The sequence below is a fragment of the Leucoraja erinacea genome, chromosome 10 (genome assembly GCF_028641065.1).
Source record: "Leucoraja erinacea ecotype New England chromosome 10, Leri_hhj_1, whole genome shotgun sequence".
In the NCBI taxonomy this organism is placed as follows: domain Eukaryota; kingdom Metazoa; phylum Chordata; class Chondrichthyes; order Rajiformes; family Rajidae; genus Leucoraja; species Leucoraja erinaceus.
In genome coordinates this window covers 30999441-31027259 of record NC_073386.1, presented here as the reverse complement: position 1 = coordinate 31027259, position 27819 = coordinate 30999441, and the positions used below count along the sequence as shown (strand labels likewise).

Here is a 27819-nt window from a genome sequence, read left to right as displayed (position 1 = left end):
TAAACAAGGACCAGTCTCACCCTAGTCACTCCATCTTCTCCCCTCTCCCATCAGACAAGAGGTACAGAAGTTTGAAAACATTTATCTTCAGATTCAGGAACAGTTTCTTCACAACTGTTATCAGGCAACTGAAACATCCGCTCACCAGCTATGTGATCTGGATCTCCCAACTACCTCATTGGAAACCTTTGAACTATCTGTAATCAGACTTTATCTGGCACTAAATGCTGTGCCCTTTATCCTTTATCTGAAATCTGTGGACAGCTTAATTGTAATCATGTAGTTTTTTCTTTGACTGGATAGTAAGCAACAAAAATTGTTTCACTGTACCTCAGTACATGTGATGATATTACATGTAATTAAACTAAACCCCTACAATGACTATTCTTCAAAACTTCCTAATTGGGTATAAAACAATTAGATCATGCAATGTACTAATGTAAATGCAAGTTATTTTTTATTCTTCATTGTTCAAACGTCTAATTCACTACTTTTTAAGTTCCTAAAAAGGTAAACGACAAGTCATGTTGCATGAACTTTTGAAATACCCGACATGTAAGGCAAAAGGATCTTCTTCTCTTCTTGCATATGGCGTGCACAGCCTAAAGCTGTAGGACAACTTGTTCCATTTGATCTCACTTGATTGTGCACGCCAGGTTGATTGCATTCATCAAAACAGGGCGGACCACGGACCCCAAGGAGAAAGGATAATTCAGCTGAAGTATTTAAAATTGGCTGGATATCAACTCACTGCTCACCAAGTTGTACAGTATGTGCTTCCAGTGGTTGTGTTCACTGATCACTTCCCCTTTAAGATGTTTAGGAATGACGTGAATTAACGAAAAGCCGTTTCAGCAGGAGTACACGACTCACAAAATTGCACGTGTGAATGCACTCTAATGGGGAACAGTATAATCGACATCTCCATTGTGCACTTTTTGGTGCATGAAGTACATATATCAAAAACTAAAGACACAAAAACAAACCAGCGTACATTCACTTCAGTAATAACCTTTCAGCAGAATTTTAATGGTCTATTTCTGGTCTCTACCTTTTGCTGTTTTATCTGAGTGGAATTACCTTTTAAATTATTTTTCGAAATCTTTTGACATTTTTCCCCATCGTGTTTTAATTAATTTCATTAGGCCGAGAGAGCAATACGAGTTAGATGTTCATGTACACATTAGAAAATGGGCATCTGTAGTCCTTTCTCACAAAAGTAAAACCCTTTACACTGCCACTAAAACAATTGGTGCCTGAAAGGGTATCTATAGCAAATAATTATAATGACCTAAGCCCTAGGAGCTCTTAGTTTATTGACCAGCACATGCACACAGTTCGTTATTGTGAGTTAATTGCAGCAATTAACAAATAAAAAGGTAAAAATTCATTAGAAATGTATTTTTGCCTTTCCAAAAAAAATCTAAATCACATACCACAACACTGAAGTTTTATTCTTACCAGAATGCCATTGTTGCTTCTCCAGGAGGAATCCAAATAATGGTCCTGCAGGAACCCAGGTACTGCACCACTGTCCGTACTTGAAACACAAACATTTTTTTTGTTTTTTAAATTGGTTTCACTGCTATGACAACATTTAAACTGAATCCCACAGATGATCAGAATTATAACTTAACCTCCTACAGAGCTTTAACCGGCAGAACTCTGTCTGATTGAGACTTAACTCTCCCTTTTCAGGTGGGGAATTCTGTTGCAGTAGCTGACGAAAAAATGTTGGTAGTTGGCTTGGAAATGATGGGCCAACAAGGCTGCGTTTGAAGGAGAAAATAGAGACACAGGTGATAATTGGAGAACTGGAATCATGGCAGAAGCATTGATGCTGGAAGCAATCAGATCCCCCGCCCGACATCAGTCTGAAGAAGGGGCTTGACCCGAAATGTCGCCTACTCCTTTTCTCCATAGATGCTGCATCACCAGCTGAGTTTCTCCAGCATCTTCTACTTCAGAAGATTTCCTTGATAGTTGGGACCCATCGTAGTCATCATGAGGATAGACACAAAATGCTGGAGTAACTCAGCGGGATAGGCAGCATCTCTGGAGAGAAGGAATGGGTGATCTTTTGGGTCGAGACCCTTCTTCAGACCGAGTAATCACCACAAATACAGGCAGTGATCACTGTCACATCTGAGTGGTCAGTAATTATAGCATTGGTCTGTCGGTGTGTGGCCTTAATCACTGATTGTGTCCTGGAGTCATACAGCAGACACATCCTTGTTGGCCCACCACGTTGACACCAACTATCAAGTATCCATCTGTACGAATGTATTTACCCACAATACGATTCATAGTTTTTCATGCCTCTGGGATTCAAATGGTCATCTGGATACCTAGATATTGTGAGAATACCACCTCAACCACTCCCTCAGCGAATGCACTCAAAACTCCAACCAATGTGGGTGAAAATGTTTGTCCTCAAATCCCCTCTAAACCCAAGCCTCCCCATTAATTTTAGATACCTCTTCAATCTATCCTATTAATGTTCTTCCATATTTTGTACACCTCCATCAGGTTCCCTCTCACTCCACTCAAACAAAAACACGCCCAGTCCCAAAACTTCCCAAAACTGAAATCCTCATTCCCAGGCAATTACATCTTTTCTACAGTGTGGTGACAGGAACTGTACATTTAAAGGCCCGATTATTGTTAAATAACCATAACTTCACTGCTCATAATATATCCCAGGTAATGACAGGAAATACCTCAGTTGCCTTCACCACCTTATCTGTGCTGTCAGTTTAGAAATCCTTGTATATTGACGTCCCCCAGTTTCATGGTTTCTGATCACAGGGGAAAGTCAGTGATCGAAGATTAGTAGGTCACTAATGGAATAGACTTGTTGATCACATGAAAGTAGTTAATAATAATGTTGGATCTTACAATGACAACAAATGCGAAGCTGCATAGTGATTTTTTTCCTGCTCAGCTCTATTGAACTATTTGGATTTCTTGGTGTTTAGAAATTCAAATGAGCTAACGCCAAGGCTAGAAAATTGATAAAATGTGAAGCTTAACTGCAAGCTGAAGTTTGCAGATAGTTTGCAGTGGGTGCCAGATACATTGGGTTTTTTTACTTTTAATTTTGCCAACCCTAAACTTCTAATTTTACTTAAATGGGTTTTTTTATTTAATTGCCATTGTACAATCAATTGCCACAGGTAGTTAAAGCTATGATACACCTTCCAAATTGTTTCAATTAAATCTGAAGTATGATTCACTTATGGAGTCAAGTGTGATTTTACAATTAACAGCTTGAAAAATAAACATGCAGTAATTTACTTATAAGAATTTAAGAATACTTATTTACATTTTACCACTGGGTTTTAATAATAACACACATTGGAACCATCCTGCCTTCCTTTGGATAATTTACATTGTTTATTGGGTTATATGTTTTGTTAACATTTTTGCAATTTTGAGGATATCAGCTGGGAAAGGACCAGATCACAAAAACACACAATTCTACTTGTAATCGCCTTTAATTTTTTGGGAAGAGATAAAAATTGTCTTATTTAAAATTGAATCCAAATATATGAACTGCTGGTTCTTATTTTTGGTGGGAAATCCCAGGCAACAGCCTGGAATTGTAGACAAATATAATTAATGCTTCAAGTTAATAATTTATGTTCTCAATCTTCATATGTTGAAACATCATGGGTGAAGTGTTCAACTCTCACTCTCTTTTCAAAAATGCCGTCTGACCCACTGAGTTTACCCAGCACTTTGTTTTACATTAGATGTCCAACATCAATATTTTTGTTTTGCTTTTGGAACCCATATGGTAATTTATCCGATTATAGAATACAACTGAATTCTGAAAGAAACAACCCTTGGCACTTCCAGCAATGCAAACTCAGCAAATGAACTAGCCAAGACTCAACAAATAATCTGCTGGAGGAATTCAACAGGCCAATAAGTATCTGTCGGAAGGGGGAAGTGTAGGGGGGAAGACGAGAGATTGTCAACCCACTAAATTATTCTAGCAGATTATGCGTTGTTCCAGATTTCAGCATTGTAGTTTCTCGCGTGGCCAAGAGTCAAAGTTTACTTCAGTTACGTATTCAATGATATGCACAGAACGTACATAACACCATTCTTTATTTTGTTTGAAAAAAATTCCGCCGCATTTAATTTACCCACAGATGGGCAAGTGTGAGCAACCAGGAATTTAGTAACCACAAGCTATCACTCTAGCCCAGTGTGGCGTTATCCCTTTCATGTGCAAACAGGTAAATTAACGCACAGTACCGTTTGAAAAAGAAGGGTACAATTCATAGGAGCACATTATCCCTCACTGACATCAGTCGTTCCAACCATGTTTTGGGAAACTCGCAGTGTGCAAAGTGGCCGGTGTGTTTCGGCTACGACAGTTAAATATTTAGGGAAATATCTAACTCCAAACCTCTGCCTCACGGGGCTTGGCTGCTGAGAGCATTAAGTCCACATTTAATAGTTAATGCACGGTTTTGCAGCCACCGGGACCGCAGCCTCGCCGGTTCCTGCACCAGCACTGGGAGTGACAGCAGCACAGGGGTGGCGAACCCCGCTACACCTCACTGTTGCACTTCCTCGGCCTGCCAGACCTGTGGGTGCCACCTGTCCCTTCCCCGTACCCCCTCTTACCCGAGACCGAGCTCAGCTCCGTCTCCTTCAATATCCACATCCACCTCCTCCGCCATGTTGCCCAGCGGAACCGCCACTTCCGCTCTCCTCGTCACTTCCATGCGACGGTTGTGCAGAGTTCACCCTTTGCTTCTGGCCAAAGATACTGCTATCATCTTTGCTTCTGTCAGTGATTATACGGTTCGTATTCCAGACACCGCCCAAACATTCCCACAACCTGCATCTTTACACTATTTTAATTAGTACAGCACCGGAATGCAAAACCACGCATCAGATTTAAGCACTCAGCAGCTCAAAGAACTGAACGAGAGTTGCTCGGCATCATTTTTTTACATCTCTCTTTATATTTTATATCTGCACCAAGCAAGAAACAAATATAACAACCACAATTTAGTAAGCTCAATTATGAGCTGTCACCGATACAGATGAAGAGAAACAGTGGAAATTACTCAAAACTGTACTTTATCTCTGGGTTTGACTGCCAATTACATAACATCGTGCATCATTAGATATTTATAAAATATTAATTCATACAGAAGGAATCAGTATAATCTTTAACATTGTCTTTAACAATGGGGAGCGAGAATTGGAAGAGCAAATGTGTAAGGAGATTGCCGATATTAGTAAGCACAAGGTAGTGATTGTGGGAGATTTCAATTTTCCACACATAGACTGGGAAGCACATTCTGTAAATGGGCTGGATGGGTTGGAGTTTGCAAAATGTGTGCAGGATAGTTTTTTGCAGCAATACATAGAAGTACCTACTAGAGAAGGGGTGGTGCTGGACCTCCTGTTAGGAAATGAGACGGGTCAGGTGGCAGAGGTATGCGTTGGGGAACAGTTCGGGACCAGTGATCACAATACCATTAGTTTCAATATAATTATGGAGAGGGTCAGAACTGGGCCTAGGGTTGAGATTTTTGATTGGAGAAAGGCTAACTTTGAGGAGATGCGAAAGGATTTAAAAGGAGTAAATTGGGACAGTTTGTTTTATGGGAAAGATGTGGAAGAGAAATGGAGGACATTTAAAGGTGAAATTTTAAGAGTACAGAATCTTTGTGTCCCTGTTCGGTTGAAAGGAAATAGTAAAAATTGGAAAGAGCCATGGTTTTCAAGGGAAATTGGACACTTGGTTTGGAAAAAGAGAGAGATCTACAATAATTATAGGCAGCATGGAGTAAATGAGGTGCTTGAGGAATATAAAGAATGTAAAAATAATCTTAAGAAAGAAATTAGAAAAGCTAAAAAAGATATGAGGTTGCTTTGGCAAGTAAGGTGAAAGAAAATCCAAAGGGTTTCTACAGCTATATTAATAGCAAAAGGATAATGAGGGATAAAATTGGTCCATTAGAGAGTCAGAGTGGACAGCTATCTGCAGAGCCAAAAGAGATGGGGGAGATATTGAACAATTTCTTTTCTTCGGTATTCACCAAGGAGAAGGATATTGAATTATGTGAGGTAAGGGAAACAAGTAGGGTAGCTATGGAAACTATGAGATTCAAAGAAGAGGAAGTACTGACACTTTTGAGAAATATAAAAGTGGTTAAGTCTCCAGGTCCGGACAGGATATTCCCCAGGACATTGAGGGAAGTTAGTGTAGAAATAGCAGGGGCTATGACAGAAATATTTCAAATGTCATTATAAACGGGAATAGTACCGGAGGATTGGCGTACTGCGCATGTTATTCCATTGTTTAAAAAGGGGTCTAAGAGTAAACCTAGCAATTATAGACCTGTTAGTTTGACGTCAGTGGTGGGCAAATCAATGGAAAGGATACTTAGAGATAATATATATAAACATCTGGATAAACAGGGTCTGATTAGGAACAGTCAACATGGATTTGTGCCTGGAAGGTCATGTTTGACTAATTTTCTTGAATTTTTTGAAGAGGTTACTCGGGAAATTGATGAAGGTAAAGCAGTGGATGTTGTATATATGGACTTCAGTAAGGTCTTTGACAAGGTTCCTCACGGAAGGTTGGTTAAGAAGGTTCAATGGTTGGGTATTAATGGTGGAGTAGCAAGATGGATTCAACAGTGGCTGAATGGGAGATGCCAGAGAGTAATGGTGGATGGTTGTTTGTCAGGTTGGAGGCCAGTAACTAGTGGGGTGCCACAGGGATCGGTGTTGGGTCCACTGTTGTTTGTCATGTACATCAATGATCTGGATGATGGGTGTGGTAAATTGGATTAGTAAGTATGCAGATGATACTAAGATAGGTGGGGTTGTGGATAATGAAGTAGATTTTCAAAGTCTACAGAGAGATTTATGCCAGTTGGAAGAGTGGGCTGAAAGATGGCGGATGGAGTTTAATGCTGATAAGTGTGAGGTGCTGCATCTTGGCAGGACAAATCAAAATAGGACGTACATGGTAAACGGTAGGGAATTGAAGAATGCAGTTGAACAGAGGGATCTGGGAATAACTGTGCACAGTTCCCTGAAAGTGGAATCTCATGTAGATAGGGTGGTAAAGATAGCTTTTGGTGTGCTGGCCTTTATAAATCAGAGCATTGAGTATAGAAGTTGGGATGTAATGTTAAAATTGTACAAGGCATTGGTGAGGCCAATTCTGGAGTATGGTGTACAATTTTGGTCGCCTAATTATAGGAAGGATGTCAACAAAATAGAGAGAGTACAGAGGAGGTTTATTAGAATGCTGCCTGGGTTTCAGCAACTAAGTTACAGAGAAAGGTTGAACCAGTTAGGGCTTTATTCTTTGGAGCGCAGAAGGTTAAGGGGGGGACTTGATAGAGGTCTTTAAAATGATGAGAGGGATAGACAGAGTTGACGTGGATTTTCCCACTGAGAGTAGGGAAGATTCAAACAAGGGGACATGACTTGAGAATTAAGGGACGGAAGTTTAGGGGTAACATGGGGGGGGGGAGAAACTTCTTTACTCAGAGAGTGGTGGCTGTGTGGAATGAGCTTCCAGTGAAGATGGTGGAGGCAGGTTCATTTTTATCATTTAAAAATAAATTAGATAGTTATATGGACGGGAAAGGAATGGAGGGTTATGGTCTGAGCGCAGGTATATGGGACTAGGGGAGAATACGTGTTCGGCACGGACAGAAGAAGGGTCGAGATGGCCTGTTTCCGTGTTGTAATTGTTATATGGTTATTGTCAATCAGAATGAAAGTGCAAGATAATCAGAATAATGTACAATAACTCTGTATTCACAAAGCAGATACATTTTGCAGATAAATTATTCATATACATACATCCAACAACGATAGTACTTTATGCCAAGGTACACAAAAATGCTGGAGAAACTCAGCGGGTGCAGCAGCATCTATGGAGCGAAGGAAATAGGCAACGTTTCGGGCCGAAACACTTCTTCAGACTGATGGGGGGTGGGGGGTACCTTCGATTTTCCAGCATCTGCAGTTCCTTCTTAAACATCTTAAGTACTTTATGCAAAAATACTTAAAGGGCACTTAGGCAATTTTTTAGGCGACTGTCATAGTCGTTGCAGGTCGCAGAAAAACCGGTGACTGGACACCCCTACGACAATGTCTTCTACAAGTTACAACAACCTCCCACCTAGTCGATGTCAATCTACAGCGAGCTATCGACAACCGGCGACCCAATCGTCGCGATTTAGGACGTCCACCTACCACATCCATCTACGACCACATCTACGACAACTGGACATCTACGTCCAACCACGACAACCCTGTCGGCGACAACTGAAGACAATTCACGTCATTTTGGCTTCCAAAACAATGGAATCGCACGGTTTTCCTATAAAAGAAGTTGTAGGGTGCGGTTTCCAATCATTCTGCATTATGACTACCATGGAGCAACATCAGAGGGCATTACTCTCACAAGAAGAAGCCCCGCTGCTTGCAGCAGCCCTCATGCTTAAAGATCAGCAAGACAGAAGAATAAGAAGAATGGGGAAGAAGAAGCCCAGGTCTGTGTGGTTGAAGTCATTGTCCCTGAACAGACGCAGGTTGGGCCAGTATGACAACCCGATGACAGCTCCAGCAAGAAGATGGGGCTGCCTTCAGAAACTCCCCCCCGAGCTGTTTCAAAGAGCTGAAGACACGGGTGGGCCCTCTCCTGGAGAAAAGAGAGACCTTCATGATGAAGCCACAGAGGAAAATACTCAAAACTGTACTTTATCTCTGGGGTTGGCTGCCAATGACATAAAATCGAGCATTATAATTAAATATTTATAATCTAGCCATCACCCTCCGCTACCAGGCATCAGGAGACCCTCCTACAGCTGTCTTGTGGCCCACAACACAATCAGCAAGGTTATCCGAGAGACCAGTGAGGCCATCATCAATGTAGGTATGTTACAAAACTTACCTTCAGCGGCAGCTGTTCTGCCACTGGCCGTGTGCGCGACTTTGGCGCCTTTGAGGGGGAAGTTAATATGCGTTTTTCTCCTGCCTGCCGGAGTTTTATTTTCTCAGGCTGCTAGCTAATGCTGAAGAATTGTTCCGATTGCCGTTCTGTGAGGTTTTTTTTTAAAAAAAAACGCGGGACAATTTCAGTGCTGGAGTAAAATAAAAATCCGCTTCTAATGCCTTCAACGCCGACAACGGGACGGATTTCCTATACGGGATAGCTAAAGGTAAGCCATTTATTTTACATATAAACGTGCTTCTTAGGATGACCATAATCCAAATTTTACGTCGCGAAAATGTGATTTAGGCCCCATACGAACAGGCAGTGTTTTTCCTGCCGATATGGGGTTTAAATTCACCGCAACGACAATGTTCCAATCGATTGCGTTCCACAAAATCCCACTCGCAAGATGATTAAAATGGCCATTAATTTACGGGAATTAAACACTAAATTCCTTCCATTTGGCCTATAAATTCATGACAATGAGATTTGAAAATCATGTTATATTCAGTCTGAAGAAGGGTTTCGGCCCAAAACGTTGCCTATTTACTTCGCTCCATAGATGCTGCTGCACCCGCTGAGTTTCTCCAGCATTTTGACTGGCGGCTCAGTCTCTGCAAGATGGAGGAGGGAGACGTCACGACTCACTGTCTTTAGTGGCCTTGCACCCTGCTTGAAATGGAATTTCAAGGAATAGGCGCGAGTCAATTGCCAGCCCACCAGCCATGAGTGAGCTGCCAGCACAACAGGTTTGAGTGACTGAGCTGCCAGCCCAAGAATCCATTCGACCCACAATGTCCATACTAGCCCTCTGAAAGCCAGTCCCTTCAGCCCACAACACCCATACTAGCACTCCAGAAACACCCCCCACTGGCCACCAATATTGGAATTGGTGGAGAGGTGGAATATTGCATTGGGGGACCAGCCCTCCCGTGTGATGCTGGGACCCAATGGGTCCCACTTAGTCTAGTAATCATATAAAATTTGAAATTATCTATTATAAATCTATAAAGAATCATCACTTTAACAATGAAAAAGTTTGATTTATTATTAGATTGTAAAGAACATACAACAGTGCTTAAAAATATTATTATCACATAACATTTAAAATTATCTATAATAAATCTATAAAGAATCATCACTTTAACAACAAAAAAAGTTTGATTATTAAGACTAGAGCAACTGGGCCTGTCACATGGGAGGTCTGGCCCCCAGCGCAACCCGTTCCCCAACGTAAGATTCCACCACTCCCCTGCCTCCCCCAGCACTGGACCAAAAATAAAAATCCAATAGGACTTTCCCTGCCTGCCGCAGGACTTCCAATTGTAATACCAATTCACCCTCACCCTCCTGTTGAAGCACTTGCTGCCAGGAGCTGGAGTGTTGTATGATGGCAACATGGTTGCAAATCTCGGGTGCAGAACTGTGATGGTGGAAGCAGTGTTCCTGTATGCAACTTTGTATCAAAGTTTGTTGGAAGCTGGCAGGAAGGATCTTGACCATAAAAATCTTGTTAAAGTTAGCTTTTTCAAACCTTGAAATATCAATAACGTGATATACAACATCAAATCTGAAGGAAACTTATTAGATGGACGACGGGAAAAAGCAGAGTAAGATTCTGCAAATTATCCGTAAGAATCATCAGTCTGATCAATAGCATCAATCCATAAAAAAGGGAATAAATATCAAATAATGGCACATGTGTAATTGTATTTACATTAATTCAGTTCCCTGTATTTCTCTCCATAAAACTTGCAACTTCAACAGGTCTGGCAGGCATGTTACAGATACCTTTAACTAATATTTTACAAAAAGACTGCTTATAGAAAACTCAAACATTACATTGCAGGGATGTGATACAAATAAAAATACAAACATTCAAAACAAGAATACACTTCAATAGTCAGGTTATCTGTTAACGAGATATTGTATGACTTTTGTATATATGTATTGTTTTTCAATTATATATGTACTCTCATACCCCAAGGAGGGTCGTTGAGTTTCAATAATCTTCAAAGATAATACAAGACTTAACATCATTTATGGACACATTACACTGATGGGTGATCTGTGTCGATTAATCCTGGAAAAGTCAAACTCAAGTCCCCACTAGCAGCCTGGGTCTCTGTTCTGGGGGTACCCCCTGGTGTCACTGGTGCAGGTCTGGATGTGTCAAGGCTGGGGTAGTTAGTGAATGCAGCTGAGAGTGCAGAGAAGCTACTAGATCTTGCAGGCTGCAAGGCAGTGTATGTGGCTGCTGTGATGGTGTTGATGAAGGCTGCGGTGATGGTGTTGATGGAGGCTGCCGCTGCTGTTTCTGTGAGTACTGCTGCTGCTGTCCTGTGGAACTGGGTGACCTTCCCATGGGTGAGGTGGCCATTGGTGAGCATGGCATTACTGGTGGTGGCATCTGTGATGGTGCCATCAGTGATGGTGGCTGCAACACAGAAACATGTCTATATTAAGCAGAAGGCAAATACGCTAAAACTTTTCACAAGCTGTGTGTGACAAAGAATTTCAAGTCCAATTCACAAAAACGTATTATAAAATTAGATACCTGGTGAGCCTGCTGATGTGGTGGTCCCATCAGTGGCATCTGTTGTGGTGGTCCCATCTGTGGCCTTCCCATCTGTTGCTGAGTCTGTAACACACATGAAATCATTGTGAATATTTCATACAAAAACATACATTTAAGGTCAAATATTAAAGTCAAATGTTCCCAAAATTCCACAAAAATTACTTTAAAATATTTACCGACTGGGAGAATTTATGGGCCATCGTCATGGCAGACACAGAATAGTTGAACCACAGGTTCTCTGGTATCTTGAGCAGCTCAGTCTTTAAGAACCCCAGGAAGGTGTCAACAGCCTTCTCGTGTGGTGTCTGGGGCTGTGTCATGGCCTGTCTGGCCTCTCTGGCCTCTGTTGCCTGTTGCATGAGCTGCAACATAAATTAGTATGAAACAGGTAAGTAAATTTGGAAAAAAAAAGATGGATGGATGGATGCGAAGAGAAATCTGCCAAAAATTTCCCCAAAAGTGCTTACCGTCTTGATCAGCTCCTGCTGACTTCCCTCTTCCTCCTCTACCTCAGTTGCTGTTGGGGTGGAGCCTACAGTGGAGCTGGCAGTGGTCTTGCTCCTCTTGCTGTGCTGCTGACTGTTGGAGGGGGTGGATCCAGAGCTTCCCTCAAGTGGGTCAAACTCCTCTTCACTGGACAGACAGGGCAGTGGCTTCTTCTTGTCAAACTGGAAGAAAATACATTTGTTACACAAACATTCGAGACCACCAGGACATGGCAAGCAAGATGACAATCAAATTATCAATTTCACAATAACTATGTTATAATAATTACCTTCTTGGTGCTCTGTCTCCTCTCCTCTAGTATTATATGCGAATTGATAAAGCCCCATTTGTCAATGATCCACTGTTGCGTCGGGGTAAAGTTTTTGCTACCAGACCCTGACTTGTTCCCACTCGGAGACAGCTTCCCACATTCTGATCCCTGGCTTTTGAACCACAGACAGAGTGGGGCATCTGTAAAAAAACAAAAAAACAAAAATAAAGACCAGTGTGAATTGCCTGCCTACAAGAGAATGGAAGACCTAATGCTAGAAACTTGCAAGTTTTACCACACTGAACATGTTACCACATATGAAATAAAAAATACACAGAACAAAAAATAACTCCAAAATATACAAAATGCAACGGGGAGGCAAAATGTACAGGCAAACTTGCTGGTGGCTTATGGCATTATTATCTGTCCACAATTTCATGTCATGGCAAGCAAGATGACAAACACATTTTTATTTTCATTATATTTATTCTGGTTCATGAGACAGCAGCAGCAGTAATAGTATTAGTAGTTTTCATTTTATTTTTATGACTGCTACACAACATGAAGTTGCAAATTTCAGGAACAAAAATACAGACAAACAACCCAGTCATGGGCCTGACCCACAGGCAATTTTTTTAGGCAACTGTCACAGTCGTAGTAGGTCGCCGAAAAATCGGCAACTAGACCCCACCTACGACAATGTCTACGACAAGCCACAATAACCTACCACCTAGTCAACATCAAGCTACGGCAAGCTACCGACAACCGGCGACCCAATTGTCGCGACTTAGGATGTCCACCTACAACCACACCTGCGACAACACAGACAACGTACGCTAACCGAAGTTAACCTACGTCCACCCGCAACAAGCTATGACAAGCGAACACCCTGTCGGTGACATCGGAGGACAAGTGACGTCATTTTGGCCTCTAAAACAAAGGAATCGCAGTTTTCCTATAAAAGAGGTTGTTTCCAATCATTCTGCATCATGACTGCCATGCAGCAACATCAGAAGGGTGTTGCTCTTATTACAAGAAGATGCCCTTCTGCTTGCAGCAGCTCTCATGCTTAAAGATCAGCAAGACAGAAGAACAAGAAGAATGGGGAAGAAGAAGTCTGTGTGGTTGAAGTCCTTGTCCCTGAACAGACGCAAGTTGGGCCAGTATGACAACCTGATGAATGAGCTAGTGCAAGATGAGGCTGCCTTCAGAAACTTCACTAGGCTCCCCCCCTGAGCCGTTTCCGAAGCTGAAGACACGGGTGGGCCCTCTCCTGGGGAAAAAGGAGACCTTCATGGGGAAGCCACTGGAACCAGGCCTGCTCCGCTACCTGGCATCAGGAGACTCCTACGAGAGCCCCCCCTACAGCTCTCCTGTGGCCCACAACACCATCAGCAAGGTTGTCCAAGAGACCTGCAAGGCCATTATCAATGCTTATGAAGATGAAGTCATGGACTGCCCTAATACGCCAGATGAGTGGAAGAGAGTGGCTCAGGGCTTTGATACCCGATGGAACTTCCTGCACAAATGTGGGGCAATTGCCGGTAAACATGTAGCCATCAAGGGTCCACCCAAGGGAGGTTTAATGCACTTCAACTACAAGATGTTCCACGCCATCGTACTCATAGTTGTGGTGGATGCAAACTACAACTTCCTGTTTGTGGATGTGGGCACACCTGGCAGTGTCGCAGATGGTGGGATCTGGAGAGACCTCCCTTAGGAAAGCACTGGGAAGGAGGAAGAGCAGGCTTTCCTGATCCAGAACCCCGACATCCCCAACACACTGGTTGGTGATGACACCTTCACAGGTAGATGTCAAGGGAGCAGAGGATCTTTAACTACAGGCTGTCCAGGGCTAGGAAGGTCGTGGAAAATGCCATTGTCATCCTCGCCAGCAGATTCAGATGTTTGCTGACCACGATGGAGCAGAATCTCAACAATGCGGAGACCATTGTCTACGCAGCATGTGTCCTCCACAACCTGATCCGTACCAGAAGTGCAGCAGCAGTAGCCATGGTGGAGGGTGACCAAGTGGACAACCAGACAGGCAACATCACACCAGGCTCATGGATGGTGCACTGGAGACATTGCCAGGAAACACCTGCAACAAGAGAGCCAAGGACCAGAGAGACCATTTCTGCACTTACTACAACTCCGAACTAGGCAGTGTACCATGGCAGAACGATATGATCTGAAGACCAGCATCAAACAGTGCACACCACAAACAGAAGTCCACCAGGAAGAGAGCCCATAACAGACCACAAAAAAAGGCAATTTTCAGGGCCACCCACATCCTCCCAAAAGATTTTAATTTTCAATGCTTGTGTTTGTTTTATTGATGAAAAATATATGAAAATAGTTTGCTTTTCAATGCAGTGCAATGCTTGTTTGTGTGTTTTATTGATCAAAATATATACGAAATAAATATTTGAAAGTAATGCCATGAGACACTAATCTGAAATATAATTTCATAAATCAATTAGCCATCAAAATGTCAAGCATTTCCTTTATTGATATTGAAACAAACAAGTTTTAACAACAAAAAGGTTGCTAAGAGCATATAACAGTCCATACACAAATATTATAATCACATGAAAGTTGAAATTATCTATAATAAATCTATGAAGAATCATAACCTTAACAACAAAGAAAGTTTGATTTATTATTAGATTATAAAAAACATACAACTGTGCTTACAAAAATAAAGATATTATATATTCACATGAAATTGTACTCCCATACCCCAAGAGGGGTCGGTGAGTTTCAATAAACTTCAAACATAATACAAAAACCTACAGGACTTAACATCATTTATGGACACATTACACTGATGGGTGATGTGTCTATTAATCCTGGAAAACCCAGACTTAAGTGCCCACTTGCATCCTGGGTTTCTCTTGTGGGAGTACCCCCTGATATCACTGGTGCAGGTCTGGGTGTGTCAAGGCTGGGGTAGTATGTGAATGCAGCTGTGAGTGCAGAGCAGTCTCTGGATCTTGCAGGCTGCCAGCCAGTGTATGTGGATGTAGTGGCTACCTGCTATGTTGTGGAATAGGGTGACCTTGCCATGGGTAAGGTGGCCATCGGTGAGCATGACATCACTGGAGGTGACCCCATCAGTGACTGTGGCTGTAACACAGAAACATATCAATATTAATTGGAAGGCAAATAAATTAAAACCTTTCACAAGCTGTGTGTGGCAAAGAATTTCAAGTCTAATTCACAAAAAGTATTATGAAATTAAATACCTGGTATGCCTGCTGATATAGTGGTCCCATCAGTCCTATCTGTGGCTGTCCCATCAGCTGCTGAGTCTGCAACACACATGAATTCATTATGAATATTTCATACTAAACATTAATTTAAAGGTCAAATATTAAAGTCAAATGTTCCCAAAATTGCTTAAAATATTTACCGGCTGGTAGAAGTTATGGACCATCATCATGGCAGCCATGGTGAAGTTGGACCATTCAAGAATGCCTAGAAGTTGGCAACAGCCCTTTTGTGGTGTCTGGGGCTGTGTCATGGCCAATCTGGCCTCCCTGACCTGTTATTTGTTCCACGAGCTGCAACATAAATGAGTATGTTACAGGTAAGTAAATTTGGAAAGAGAAAGGAGAAGATGAATGGATGAATAGGAAGAAAAATCTGCCAAAAATCTCCCAAAAGTACTTACCTCCTTGATCAGCTGTTGAGTTGCCTCTCTCCTCTACCGCAGTTGCATTTGGGGTGTAGCCTGCAGTGGAGCTGGCAATGGTCCTGCTCCACTTGCTGTGCTGCTGACTAGTGGAGGTGGTGGATCCAGAGGTTCCCTCAAGTGGATCAAACTCCTCTTCACTTGACATACTGGGCAGTGGCTTCTTCTTGTCAAACTGGAAGAAAATAAATGTGTTTTACCAACTTTCAAGATCATCAGGACATGGCAAGCAAGATGACAATCAAATTATCAATTTCACAATAACTTTATAATAATTACCTTCTTGGTGCTCTGTCTACTCTCCACTCGTACAATATGTGATTTGATAAAGGCCCATTTGTCGATGATCCACTGTTGCCTTGGGGTAAAGTTTCTGCCACCAGACCCTGACTTATTCCCACTGTGAGAGTTTGCCATATCTTGTTCTTTGGCTCTTGAACCACTGACAGTTGAGCATCTGTAAAAAAAGACCAGTGTGAACCAAATTTTTATTTTTATTATATTAATTAATAGAAATACAAACAACAACTGAGTAAGTAGGTACTTACAGGTGCAGTCAGGGAATTCCTTCGCTTTCGTCAAATAGCGAGTTCTTCCTGTCCTTGTTACGATATTGTTGGCAGTTCTTATCGTACAACTCAGGGTTTGCCTGATACCACTCGACCAGCTCTCCTTCTTGTTCCCTGCTGAACTCATACGGAAGTACCTCGAGTTTCCTGCCCTTCTTCACCTCACTTGAGGCATTAGTGTCCTGACCATCCTCTGATGTTGAGCCTGGGTCAGCAGCAGCAGCAGCAGTACCTGTAGTCTTGACAGGGCGGGGTGCCCGTGGGGTCGTGGTGGAGACACGGGCAACTGCCCTGGTCTCCTCCCTGGCCGCCTCCTCCTCCTGGGTCTCCTCAGTCTGGGACCACCTACATGGTGGGTGAGGATGGGGGTTGGACCTTGCCCTTGGGCTGCCCCTTCTCCTTGAAGCCATTTTTCAAAGTACAATGTCCCCAACAAAAAAAATTTAGAATGTCCACGCACTATATTCACCTGATTATGTGATGCTGAGGGCTTGTATTATCCCAATGTCGCTACTGGACTTCTCTTTTGATGCCGGTACCTGTCGCCAGGATGACATTGGTTGGTGTAGGTAGTCGCCAATGTATCTCACCGAGGTTATCACCGGCAACAACCTACGTTATCCTGGCAACAGCACCATATATCAGGCTATGATCATTGGCGACAAGCCCATGGGCGCCGACTGTCGCCGAAAAGCTTTGAACATTTCAAAATCCAACGGTGACCAGAAAAAAGGTACAACTCTCTGGGCGACTGAGGAGGCCATACAGGCGACACCCCGGCGACAGCCTAGTCCCCTAAAAAATCGCTTGTGGGACAGACCCATAAGTAGGCACTTACAGATACAGTCAGGGAATTCCTTGTCCTTGGTGTCAAGTAGCGAGTTCTTCCTGTCCTTGTTTCTATAATGTTGGTGGTTCTTGTCATACAATTATGGGTTTGACTGATACCACTCGACCAGCTCTCCTTCTTGTTCCCTGCTGAACTCATAAGGAACTACCTTTGGTCTCCTGCCCTTCTTCACCTCCTCCTGGACAGTGGACACATTAGAGACACTTGAGGCATTAGTGTCCTGAGCATCATCTGATGGCGAGTCTGGGTCAGCAGCAGTAGTACCTGTAGTCTTGGTAGGGCGGCCAGTCCGGGCTGGGGTGGTGGTGGGGACCTGGTCTCCTGCTGGGCCTCCTCCTCCTGGGACTCCTCAGTCTCCATCTGCCTGGTGGATGTGGGTAAGGACGGGGCTTGGGCCTTGCCCTTGTGCTGCCTCTTCCTTCTCCTTGGAGCCATGTTGCACTATCCAATGTCCAATGTCCCCAACACAAAATGCACAATGTCCATACACTATAGTCGCGTGACCATGTAGAGCGTTTCCCACGGGGGCGCCGATGGTTGCCAGCTGTCGTAGGTCGTTGCCGGTATGGTTGTAGCTTGTCGTCGATATGGTCGTACATTGTCGTAGATTGTCCCCGATATAGGCATAGATGGACTTCATTCATCAGCATCCAGACTGGCTGTTGTAGCTTGATTTCTGTGGACTTGGGTTTTTCCAATGCCTGTCCCTCTTGACGCCGGTACCTGTCGCCAGTTGACCTAGGTGGACGTAGGTGGTCGCCAATGGAATTCACCAAAGTCAGCACTACGACAAACTACGTAACCTGGCGACAACCTACAGCAGCACCTAGGTCAGGAGAAGTCAATCTACGCTCATTGGCGTCAAACCCACTATCGGCAATTTTTTTTGAACATTTTGAAAATCCAGCGGCAACCTGAAAGACACTACGACTCTTTGGGCGAGTGAGGAGACGACTCACGACCATACAAGCAACACCCTGGCGACAGCCTAATCGCCTGTAGTTGCCTAAAATTTTTTTTAATAATAATAAAAAATAAATCGCCTAAGTGGAACAGGTTCTTAAACATTTCAAAAACTCCAAACATAATGTTTATCACTTATATATCTTCATCCGACGAATAGCAAGACAATCCCAGAATTCCAGAAGTTTCTGTCTGTAAAATAGACTCCCGGGAATTATTCACGATCTTCCCAGCCTGTATTTGTTCTTCGTCTATGTGCAACTCCGTTGTGGTGCCACAGGAAGAGGAGGTTTGCAGATTTGGTAGCTGAGACAGAAGAATTTTGGTCATATGGTGTGCAGGCTCTCCCATTGTGTTTTGTGAAGTTAAGTGCATGGAAAATCTTGGTGGATTGCGAGCAGAATTAAAAGTCAGTGGTTTGTCCTGAAAGTCAGGGTTAACTGCAGAACAGTCATAGATAACACCATCTGTAATACACGGGCTGAGGTGGAGCTTTTCACTCCCTTCGTCAGATTCCTCAATATAATTTTCATGAGTCACAACTTCTGCTTCATTTGATTGAGGCATGCATGGTTGTTTGAAACTCTGCAACGAAGCTGCAAATAACAAACCTTAAATTTACAAAACAGAATACTGAAGCAATTATTCCAAAATGCTGGAAACAGTAAAATTGCCAACTTAAAGGTTAAAATCTTCAGGATGCAAGAACAATTGCTTGTTAAAATAAGATGTCGACATTTCCTATTACAGTAAATTTTAATTTCAATAACAATTATTTGTTCTGATATTTACACCAACATTATGTAAAATCATGCAATCATTAAAATTTAGATAAATGCACAAAAAAAGTAATTTTATTGTCAGTAAATCGAATTGAAAAGCCATAGTTGAGTGAAGTTAGTTAATAAATATCCACAAATACCAATTATTTAAAAAATCTATATGAAATTATGTTTGTCTAAGGATTCTGGGCACAAGTGTTTAGAAGATAAATTAGCATGTGGCTAGAAAGCTTCATAATGGATAATGAAATCACCCAGATTTACACTGCATAGCAGAACTACTACCTGCAATGGTAAGCCATCAGATAATTATTGCAGATGGGATAATCCTCCATCAAATAACAAGAATTGGATTTTCAAAGATTGTACAACTCTTTCAGAGGACAGAGAAGCCAAAGACCTATAGATATAGTAAAAAAATCTGACAATCCATCATCAACTGTTGAAATCCCAAAGGTTCTTCATTTGGTTCACCAGGTAATGTTTCATGCACTTTCAACCAATGCCCTTGGGTTTGAAAAAAAAATTGTTTGAGGAAGTAAAAGATGAATTAATAATAAGCCAGCGTGGAAGATTAGAGGGCAGGAAAGTGATATTAAGCTGGAGAAAGGTGGATGTGAACAAATGAGTATTAAAAATGTGCCAAGATTCTAAAATTAAGTTGCAAAATATAAGGTACTGCACATACACAGTTGCTGTTTTTCTATGTCAAATTTGTTTGAGGTGTAACTTTAGATACCTTGTTGGTTGATGGTTGCTGGTCTTTTGCGGGTGTATGCGCGGGGTTTCCATGGATGCTCCTTGTGGGAAGGATCTAAATGACGCAGTTTCCACAAGTAACATCGATACTCCTTCTGAAGCTCTCCTATGTGGTTATCGAATTCCTGGATCTTCCGTTCGGAGTAATGGGATAGTTGCGATTGCTGAATAGCAGAGAAAGCATTTCTTCTTTATTACATATTTTGTTAACAATTCAGTTTCTTATTAAAAAACACAATCCCAGACCAAAAAAAATGCCCGAAGCAATAAACTGAAATATATTTTTTCACAATGAAAGCAAAAAGAGCGCGTAAATTAGTTAACAAAAAATTGTGGGGAAAAGCATACTTTACTAACTAAAAATAAACCACTACAGAATCTAGAAATGTAATATAAAAGTAGAAAATACTGGAAGTACATAGCAGGTCAGGCAGCATCTGTCATCCTCAAGACAGATGCTGACTATTTCACACGTACTTTAAAAAAAAAACCCTAATGAGACTTTTTAGACAACAGCTTTGCTTTCATGCATTTTCATTCTTTTAACTTTGTTCATTTGAGCTATTAAACATTGCAAGGTACGAGCAGAAGAATACGGAAGATAACACATGGAAATGTGATTTTAAATGGTTCATACTAAAAAAGATAAAAGGTAATTTAGTTGAGGATGGGACATTTGTTCCCTGTAGTGAAATAATTCTACTGGTTCATAGTTTTTACCGCAGACAAGTAACATTTTACCTGCAGGTAGTACTCAATCTCAGACTTGATACTTGGAATCCATTTCTTCACGTCAATGGCTGAATTCAAAGCAGACTACAAAAACACAGAAAACATTCAAATTATTAGACATAAATGATTACTGAATTGAAGCCATCATTTAATAATAATAATTTTATGATCAAACAGGCAGCACTGTGACGCAGTGGTGGAGTTGGTGCCTTACAGCGCCAGAGACCCGGGTTCGATCCTGACTACAAGTGCTGTCTGCATGGAGTTTGTACTTTCCCCCCCGTGAACTGCGTGGGTTTTCTCCGGTAGCTCGTTTCCTCCCACACACCAAAAACAAATGTTTGTAGGCTAGTTGGCTCGGTAAAAATTGTAAATTGTCCCTAGTGTGTGTTGGATAGTATTAGTGTGCGGGGATCGCTGGTCGGCACGGACTTGGTGGACCAAAGGACCTGTTTCTCTAAAACTACGAAGTGTTTTATTGCTATATAGTGCCCTCCATAATGTTTGGTACAAAGACTCATCATTTATTTGCTCTGTACTCCACAATTTGAGATTTGTAATAGGGGAAAAATTTTTTTTTTTTAAATCACATGTGGTTAAAGAGCACATTGTCAGAGTTTGTAGCCTCCTTTTGCTCTGGCATTTTGCATCAATAACATGTTTAAACTATGGTGATTTATTCTTAATGTTTTAAAGATTTATTTTTTATTCTTAATAGTTTACTGTTTGTCGTGTTGTTGCTTGCGAGCGGAGCACCTAGGCCAATTACTTGTATGCGTACATACTTGGCCAATAAACGTATTTATTCATTTAATAAAGGCCATTTTTTTATACATTTTGTTTTCACCATGTAGAAATTACAGAAATTACATAGTCCCCCCCATTTTAGGGCACCATAATGTTTGGGACACATGGCTTCACAGGCGTTTCTAATTGCTCAGGTGTGTTAAATACCGCCTTAATGCAGGTATAAGAGAGCTCTCAGCACCTAGTCTTTCCTCCAGTCTTTCCACCTTTGTAACTTTTATTGCTGTTCATCAACATGATGAACAGCATTATCAAAGTTGTGCCAATGAAAGTTAAATAAGCCATTGTGAGACTGAGAAACAAGAATAAAACTGTTTGAGACATCAGCCAAACCTTAGGCTTACCAAAATCAACTGTTTAGAACATCATTAAGAAGAAAGAGAGCACTGGTGAGCTTACTAATCGCAAAGGGACTGGCAGGCCCAGAAAGACCTCGACAACTAATGACAGAATTCACTCTAAGAAAGACCTCGACAACTAATGACAGAAGAATTCACTCTATAATAAAGAAAAATCCCCAAACACCTGTCCAAATGATCAGAAACACTGTTCAGGTGTGGATTTGTCAATGACCACTATCCGCAGAAGACTTCATTAACATACATAGAGGCTACACTGCAAGATGCAAACTACTGGTTGGCCACAAAAATAGGATGGCTAGGTTACAGTTTGCCAAGAAGTACTTAAAGGCGCAACCACAGTTCTGGAAAAAGGTCATGTGGACAGATGAGACGAAGATTAACATATCAGAGTGATGGCAAGAGCAAACTATGGAGGAGAGAAGGAACTGCCCAAGATCCAAAGCATACCGCCTCATCCGTGAAACAGTGGTGGGGGTGTTATGGCCTGGGCATGTATGGCTGCTGAAGGTACTGGCTCACTTATCTTCATTGATAATACAACTGCTGATGGCAGTAGCATAATGAATTCTGAAGTGTATAGACACATCCTATCTTCTCGTTCAAACAAATGCCTCAAAACTCATTGGCCGGCAGTTCATTCTACAGCAAGACAATGATCCCAAACATATTGCAAAAGCAGCAAAGGAGTTTTTCAAAGCTAAAAAAGTCAATTCTTGAATGGCCAAGTCAATCATGCCTTTTATATGCTGAAGAGCCAACTGAAGGGGACTAGTATTGCAGTACTAGCTAAAGATGGCTGCAATACAGGCCTTCAAGCAGTCATTGCATGCAAAGGATATCACAAAGTGCCAGTATTGACAAAGTCAAGGTTTTTGTCCAACTTGGGGTGATGACAACAATAAAATGTATATACGACAGCAAAATGTTTCAGGGATTCAAAATCTTCACTGGAATACAAACCAAATTTGGTTGGTAACATGATGACCAATGATAAAGGAAAATTAAATAGAGAATTAAAAATAACACTCAACAATCAGCACTTTTAGGAATTTTTTGTACAATAATGTTGTGTCAATTCTGCAACCAAATATGTTGTGGTTCAATTACGCATTGCAAACTGTGCATACCCACCAGTTTGGGACGATTTTGATGGATCTCTCTTATGCGACCCTCTATTAAACAGAAATAAAATGATTAACAATCGTCAGCCAAGACTAAATTCTTTAATTCATATCCAGATGACAATTTGCATTTATGTAACATTTATAATGTACATTTTTTCTTAAGTTCTTCATAGCGAAAAATTTGACCTAGAATCGTACTGAAATACAAGAAGTAACTAAATGTCTGTTCAAAGTGATAAATATTAGTGTTCTTAAAGGAGGAGAGAAAAGTTGAGGTTTGGGGATAGAGTTCCAGAAGCTGGTTCCCAATTACTGTCGCCAATGGTGAAAGCATGTATTTAGAATGCAGGACAGGTCAAAATGGTAGGACCAGATATCTCAAATAATTGCAAGGCTTGTAGTGGTGAATAGGTTAAAAATTACCACACTAGAACCTTTAGAGGTTCCACATACAAGTTTGTTTAGTGGTCTATGGAGTTCTCAAAGAATGCCTAAAAAAAACAAGATTGACAACTTAAGAGTAAATCTCCAGTTTTTGATTGTTTGATCACAGAGTTATGAATCAGGATATCTTTTAGAGAAGCCATCAGTGACAATAAAACTGCGAAATAGGTTTAACTACTGAAATTAGATCAGCATGAAATAAAATGAACAATACAGCAAATTAATAATCTATTATTCCCATTGGAGAGTCTCTGGATTTGCTGGGACTCAAGTTACAGAGACTGCAAAAGTTGAAAACAACAAGACAGGGCCATTTGGTTGCAATGGGAAACCGCGCTTGGGCAGAAATAGCCAGAAGCCCAAGTTAAGACAATTCACAGGAAAGTCTTCAGAAACAATCAATCCCATATTCCTCTACATCAGATTAGCTTGGTATCAATAACTACAATGCAACATAAATGGTGAACTGGAAATAGAATTACTAAACCCTGGAACAGATGATCACCTGGTATTGAGGCGAGAACCTAGAATCAATATGATAAAAGGAGGGAATAAGTTTGGGATTCAGAGAACTAGAAGCCAGAAGCCTGACTGAAGGATCACCATGTGTCTAGATGGGCGGAATATTGTGCAAGCTGACTGCTGTACTTCATCTTTGCAGTTGAGGGTTTGAATATGGAGAACTCCATAAAGCATTGCATGTACAACCTCCAAATAGTTTTCAAAGTGAAAAGCTAATCTATCCATCTGCTCTAGGGTGTTATTTTTAAATCGGGTGTCAGAAATGTTTCTCTAATTAGTGTGAAACAGGCTCAAGAGGATTAGATCACATGAATTAAGAGTGGGCTGTTCTGTTCCTTGTGCCTGCTCTGACTTTCTAGGATATCGTGTTTGACTTTCCCTACCAACACCACTCCCTGTATTAACCCAAATTTTTTTTTTAACAGTTTAAAATCCAACAGGTTCACAATTCACCTCAGAGGAGGATCTTGAGAATCTGTAGCCCTCACCTTGGTCTATGTGGAACTCCACACCCACCAATGTGATGGGCTATTAATTGTTTGCATAGTTAGGAGTATTAACAAAATGGACATTAAATGCCATCTTTGGCAACTTGAAGAAAAATGTGGGTATTTTGTTTTACATGGATGGCTAGAAATCCAATAGATACATATTTGTTTAGAATCCCAAAAGCCTGGGAGGCACATTACCTCCTCGTATAGTCACTGAACCATCATCCAGTTGGCACCATCCCTGATCACCCAAAGCAATGCATTAGTTCTTGCCCCATTATCCCATCACCAACTTCTAAAATCTGATGCAAAAACTCATTTTATCCTTATCTTCATGTACATCTGAATTGTTTACAACTTGGAAATGAAGACAAAAGCTTTTGTTCATTAGTTGTGCAATGTTTTGAGAACAGCATCATATGACACAAAACATATTCCTAACCAGGCTGCTAGTACCCCATAACAACACATAGTAGGAAGATTTCTTACAAAAGTAGTGATGGGACCTGCATTGAACCATGAGGTGTAGAGAGAGGGAAAAATAACACTGGGTTGGGTGGAAATAAGAATTTGGGAATGGGAGCAGGGAATTAAGTTCCTTCAGCCTGTTCTAAGATCATAAGACACACGAGCAGAATTAGGCCATCAAGCCCATCGAGTCTACTCGGCCATTCACTCGTGGCTGAACAATTTTTTCCACTCAACCCTATTTTCCTGCCTTCTTCCCGTAAGCTTTGACAATTAACCTCGGCACACGTGACAAACTAAACTAATAAGATTTGTTCATGGCAGCAAAAGTACTGAGAACCTAACACAAGCCCTGCCTTCCGAAACATGCGTTGCCATGCTTGGAATCCAATTGAGGATTCTACCCTCTGTACGCACTCCCACGAATGAAAATATTAAAACAATCATATTATTACATGGCTCAGTGGGGAATGAAATACTGAGACAATGTACAGCAACTGCCTGCGATTGCTGCTATGAAAGATGCTATCGCTCTGCACCAAGATGTCCAGGGATGTACCCCGGCCTGCAAGGCTAATGCTAAGCAACACTAAGCACTTGTAGTCTTTATCCAACCTAACGGGTGATGGAATTGCAGTCTCCCCCTCCTCGCGTGGCTGCACAGCTCACCCTAGTCTGGAGATTTCTGCTTTGTAATAAATTCTATGGCTAGACCTTGCCGTTTCTCATTTTAACCCTAAATGGCATAACCCATATTCTGAGATTACCCCTTAATTTATAGAATCCTCAACAGGGGGACACATCCTCCCGCATTTACACTGTTAAAAGTCAAGAACCAGACCAACCGTATGAGTAGAACCATGTTTTAACAGTGCTAAAGTTGTCCTGTTGGAGAAGCTACTCTGTGCAATCAATCCTAAGCGGTGGGACACTGAAAGTACCCACAAGCATTAGAAAACCCTGCGGCTTTCCCCACGCCCACACTCCATGGCGCCATCACTCACTCACAGCTTGATTCTGCACGGTAAAATCAAGCAAGTCCAAAAAAAGAAATGCTGGAGTAAGTCAGCAGTGGTGCTTCTGACCCGCTGAGTTCCTCCAGCAGTTTGTTGTTTTTAATGCTTAAGATCCCAGTATCTGAAGATTCTCCTCCAATTTTCATTACCGTCCTTCTCTTTCTGCAACCACAGTCGGTTCAGTTTCCCCAGCTGCTTCTCTTCGTTGCGGGCCATCGTTGCCTCCGCTCGGTGATCTTTGATCGTTGCCTTTCCACCGGCTGCTCCTGGTTCCTGGTCAAAGACACTAGAGTGAGCGACATTGACCACTCCTTCCACAGCAGGAGTACGCAACCGAACGTCACTTCCGCCATTTTAGGAATAAGACCCCGACCTCCGTGATGCCTCCCCCAGTTTAATCCACGTGAGTCCATCGGATTTTGCAGTTTATCTTGTTCTATCATAGCCTTCTATGATACACCATTATGAACTTTGTTTATTAATAAATAAGGTGCTTCTTTAAAAAAATCAAAATTAAAACGGGAAACTGCGTATAAAATGAGCGACAATGCGCAATGGAAGGTCTCTGGACCATATGCATAATACGATCTTTGGTTTAATCAGTGTTGTGGGGGAACGGTATGTGTGTGTGAGAGGCAATATAGAGATAATAGATTTCAAAGTTCCTCGTGGATCAGAAGAAACTTTGATTTAAACCAACTCATGATGCACATGAGCTATTCTGGACCCACTGTCGACATCTGAAACTACAGTAAAATATCATAAATTTAACATAAGAACAAATTTGATTATAACTGCATACCTGCAGAATGGATAATATGTCACTTAAATGCAATATATTTGCCTATATTTATATATTATAGACACGTATATATATAATATATATATGATTGTGTATATATATTATATATGATAATAATAATAATATATTTTATTATCATTGCACATAAGCGCAACGAGATTTGGTATGCAGCTTCCAACCGATGTCATAACATAAATAACTAATAAAATTTGGATTGCAGCACAACAGTGTATTGTAAACAAAAATACAGAACAGTTCAGTTCAATATACACATAAATAAGCAGATAAAGTGCAATATGCTGTTACAGTTCAGAGTCTGTTTGTTGGCGAGTTTAATAGTCTGATGGCTGTGGGGAAGAAGCTGTTCCTAAACCTGGATGTAAGATTTCAGGCTCCTGTACCTTCTGCCAGATGGTAGCGGAGAGATGAGGGCGTGGCCTGGATGGTGTGGGTCCTTGATGATGTTGGCTGCCTTTTTGAGGCAGTGACTGCAATAGATCCCTTCGATGGTGGGGAGGTCAGAGCCGATGATGGACTGGGCAGTGGTTACAACTTTCTGCATCCTTTTCCACTCCTGGACCCTCAGGTTGCCGAACCAAGCCACGAATACACACATACATATTTCTCTAGTTTCTTATATATATATATATATACACACATATATTCATTATATGTATAAGATGCGTATATATGTGTGATATGTATGTATATATAACACACACATATATATATTTCTCTAGTTTCCTGTGATCTCTATTTATTTGTTGAACCTTTTTTTCTTTCATTCAACCTCACTCTAAAATCCTAATATTGTGAATAAAATATCAATGAACACATGCCAAGATATTTTTTCATTCTATATTAGTGTAATGAAATATAGTGTATACATACCTACATTGATGCAGAAGTGCGAGCTTTAGACATGAATACTGTGCATTGCTACCATAGTTTAGTTTTTAATTTAACATATATTTGAAGAAAATCTAACGTATATTTGAGGGAAATGAGTCACCGCATTTCCCGGCAATGAAGACGCACCACCAATTGAGTCGCTAAATTTTGAAAAAAGGATGACGGGACAGGATCGAGGGTTTGGTC

The 27819-nt window shown here is 41.4% G+C and overlaps 2 protein-coding genes across 2 annotated transcripts in view; both read right to left on the bottom strand.

Annotated features, from left to right (window-relative positions):
• The window catches only part of mysm1 (Myb-like, SWIRM and MPN domains 1), a 66000-nt gene extending 60135 nt beyond the window's left edge, over nucleotides 1–5865 (bottom strand). Inside the window, exons 1-2 of the mRNA XM_055641863.1 lie at nucleotides 4642–5865; nucleotides 1462–1540 (exon numbers count right to left, since the gene is read on the bottom strand). Coding sequence (XP_055497838.1) covers nucleotides 1462–1540; nucleotides 4642–4742 — 180 coding nt within the window. The 5' untranslated portion in view covers nucleotides 4743–5865. The remainder of the gene's footprint in view (nucleotides 1–1461; nucleotides 1541–4641) is intronic.
• Nucleotides 5866–10024: 4159 nt separating this feature from the next.
• On the bottom strand, nucleotides 10025–26262 carry si:dkey-86e18.1 (uncharacterized protein LOC557342 homolog). Its single transcript, XM_055641861.1, has 9 exons — nucleotides 26069–26262; nucleotides 22986–23026; nucleotides 20695–20769; nucleotides 19934–20117; nucleotides 12352–12533; nucleotides 12044–12244; nucleotides 11753–11938; nucleotides 11556–11639; nucleotides 10025–11435 (listed from the first exon to the last, which is right to left on the bottom strand). Exons 1-9 carry the CDS (start codon nucleotides 26133–26135, stop codon nucleotides 11148–11150), a joined length of 1308 nt encoding a protein of 435 aa, XP_055497836.1. The 5' UTR covers nucleotides 26136–26262; the 3' UTR covers nucleotides 10025–11147.
• Nucleotides 26263–27819: the final 1557 nt, after the last annotated feature.

Coding starts and splice junctions, on each gene's coding strand:
- si:dkey-86e18.1 (XM_055641861.1), bottom strand. CDS start 26,135: ATGGCCCGCAACGAAGAGAAGCAGCTGGGGAAACTGAACCGACTGTGG. Junction 12,534..19,933: donor AGCAACCATCAACCAACAAG/GTATCTAAAGTT, acceptor GTTTTTTTACAG/ATGCCCCACTCTGTCTGTGG. Junction 11,640..11,752: donor CCCATAAATTCTCCCAGTCG/GTAAATATTTTA, acceptor TGTGTGTTACAG/ACTCAGCAACAGATGGGAAG.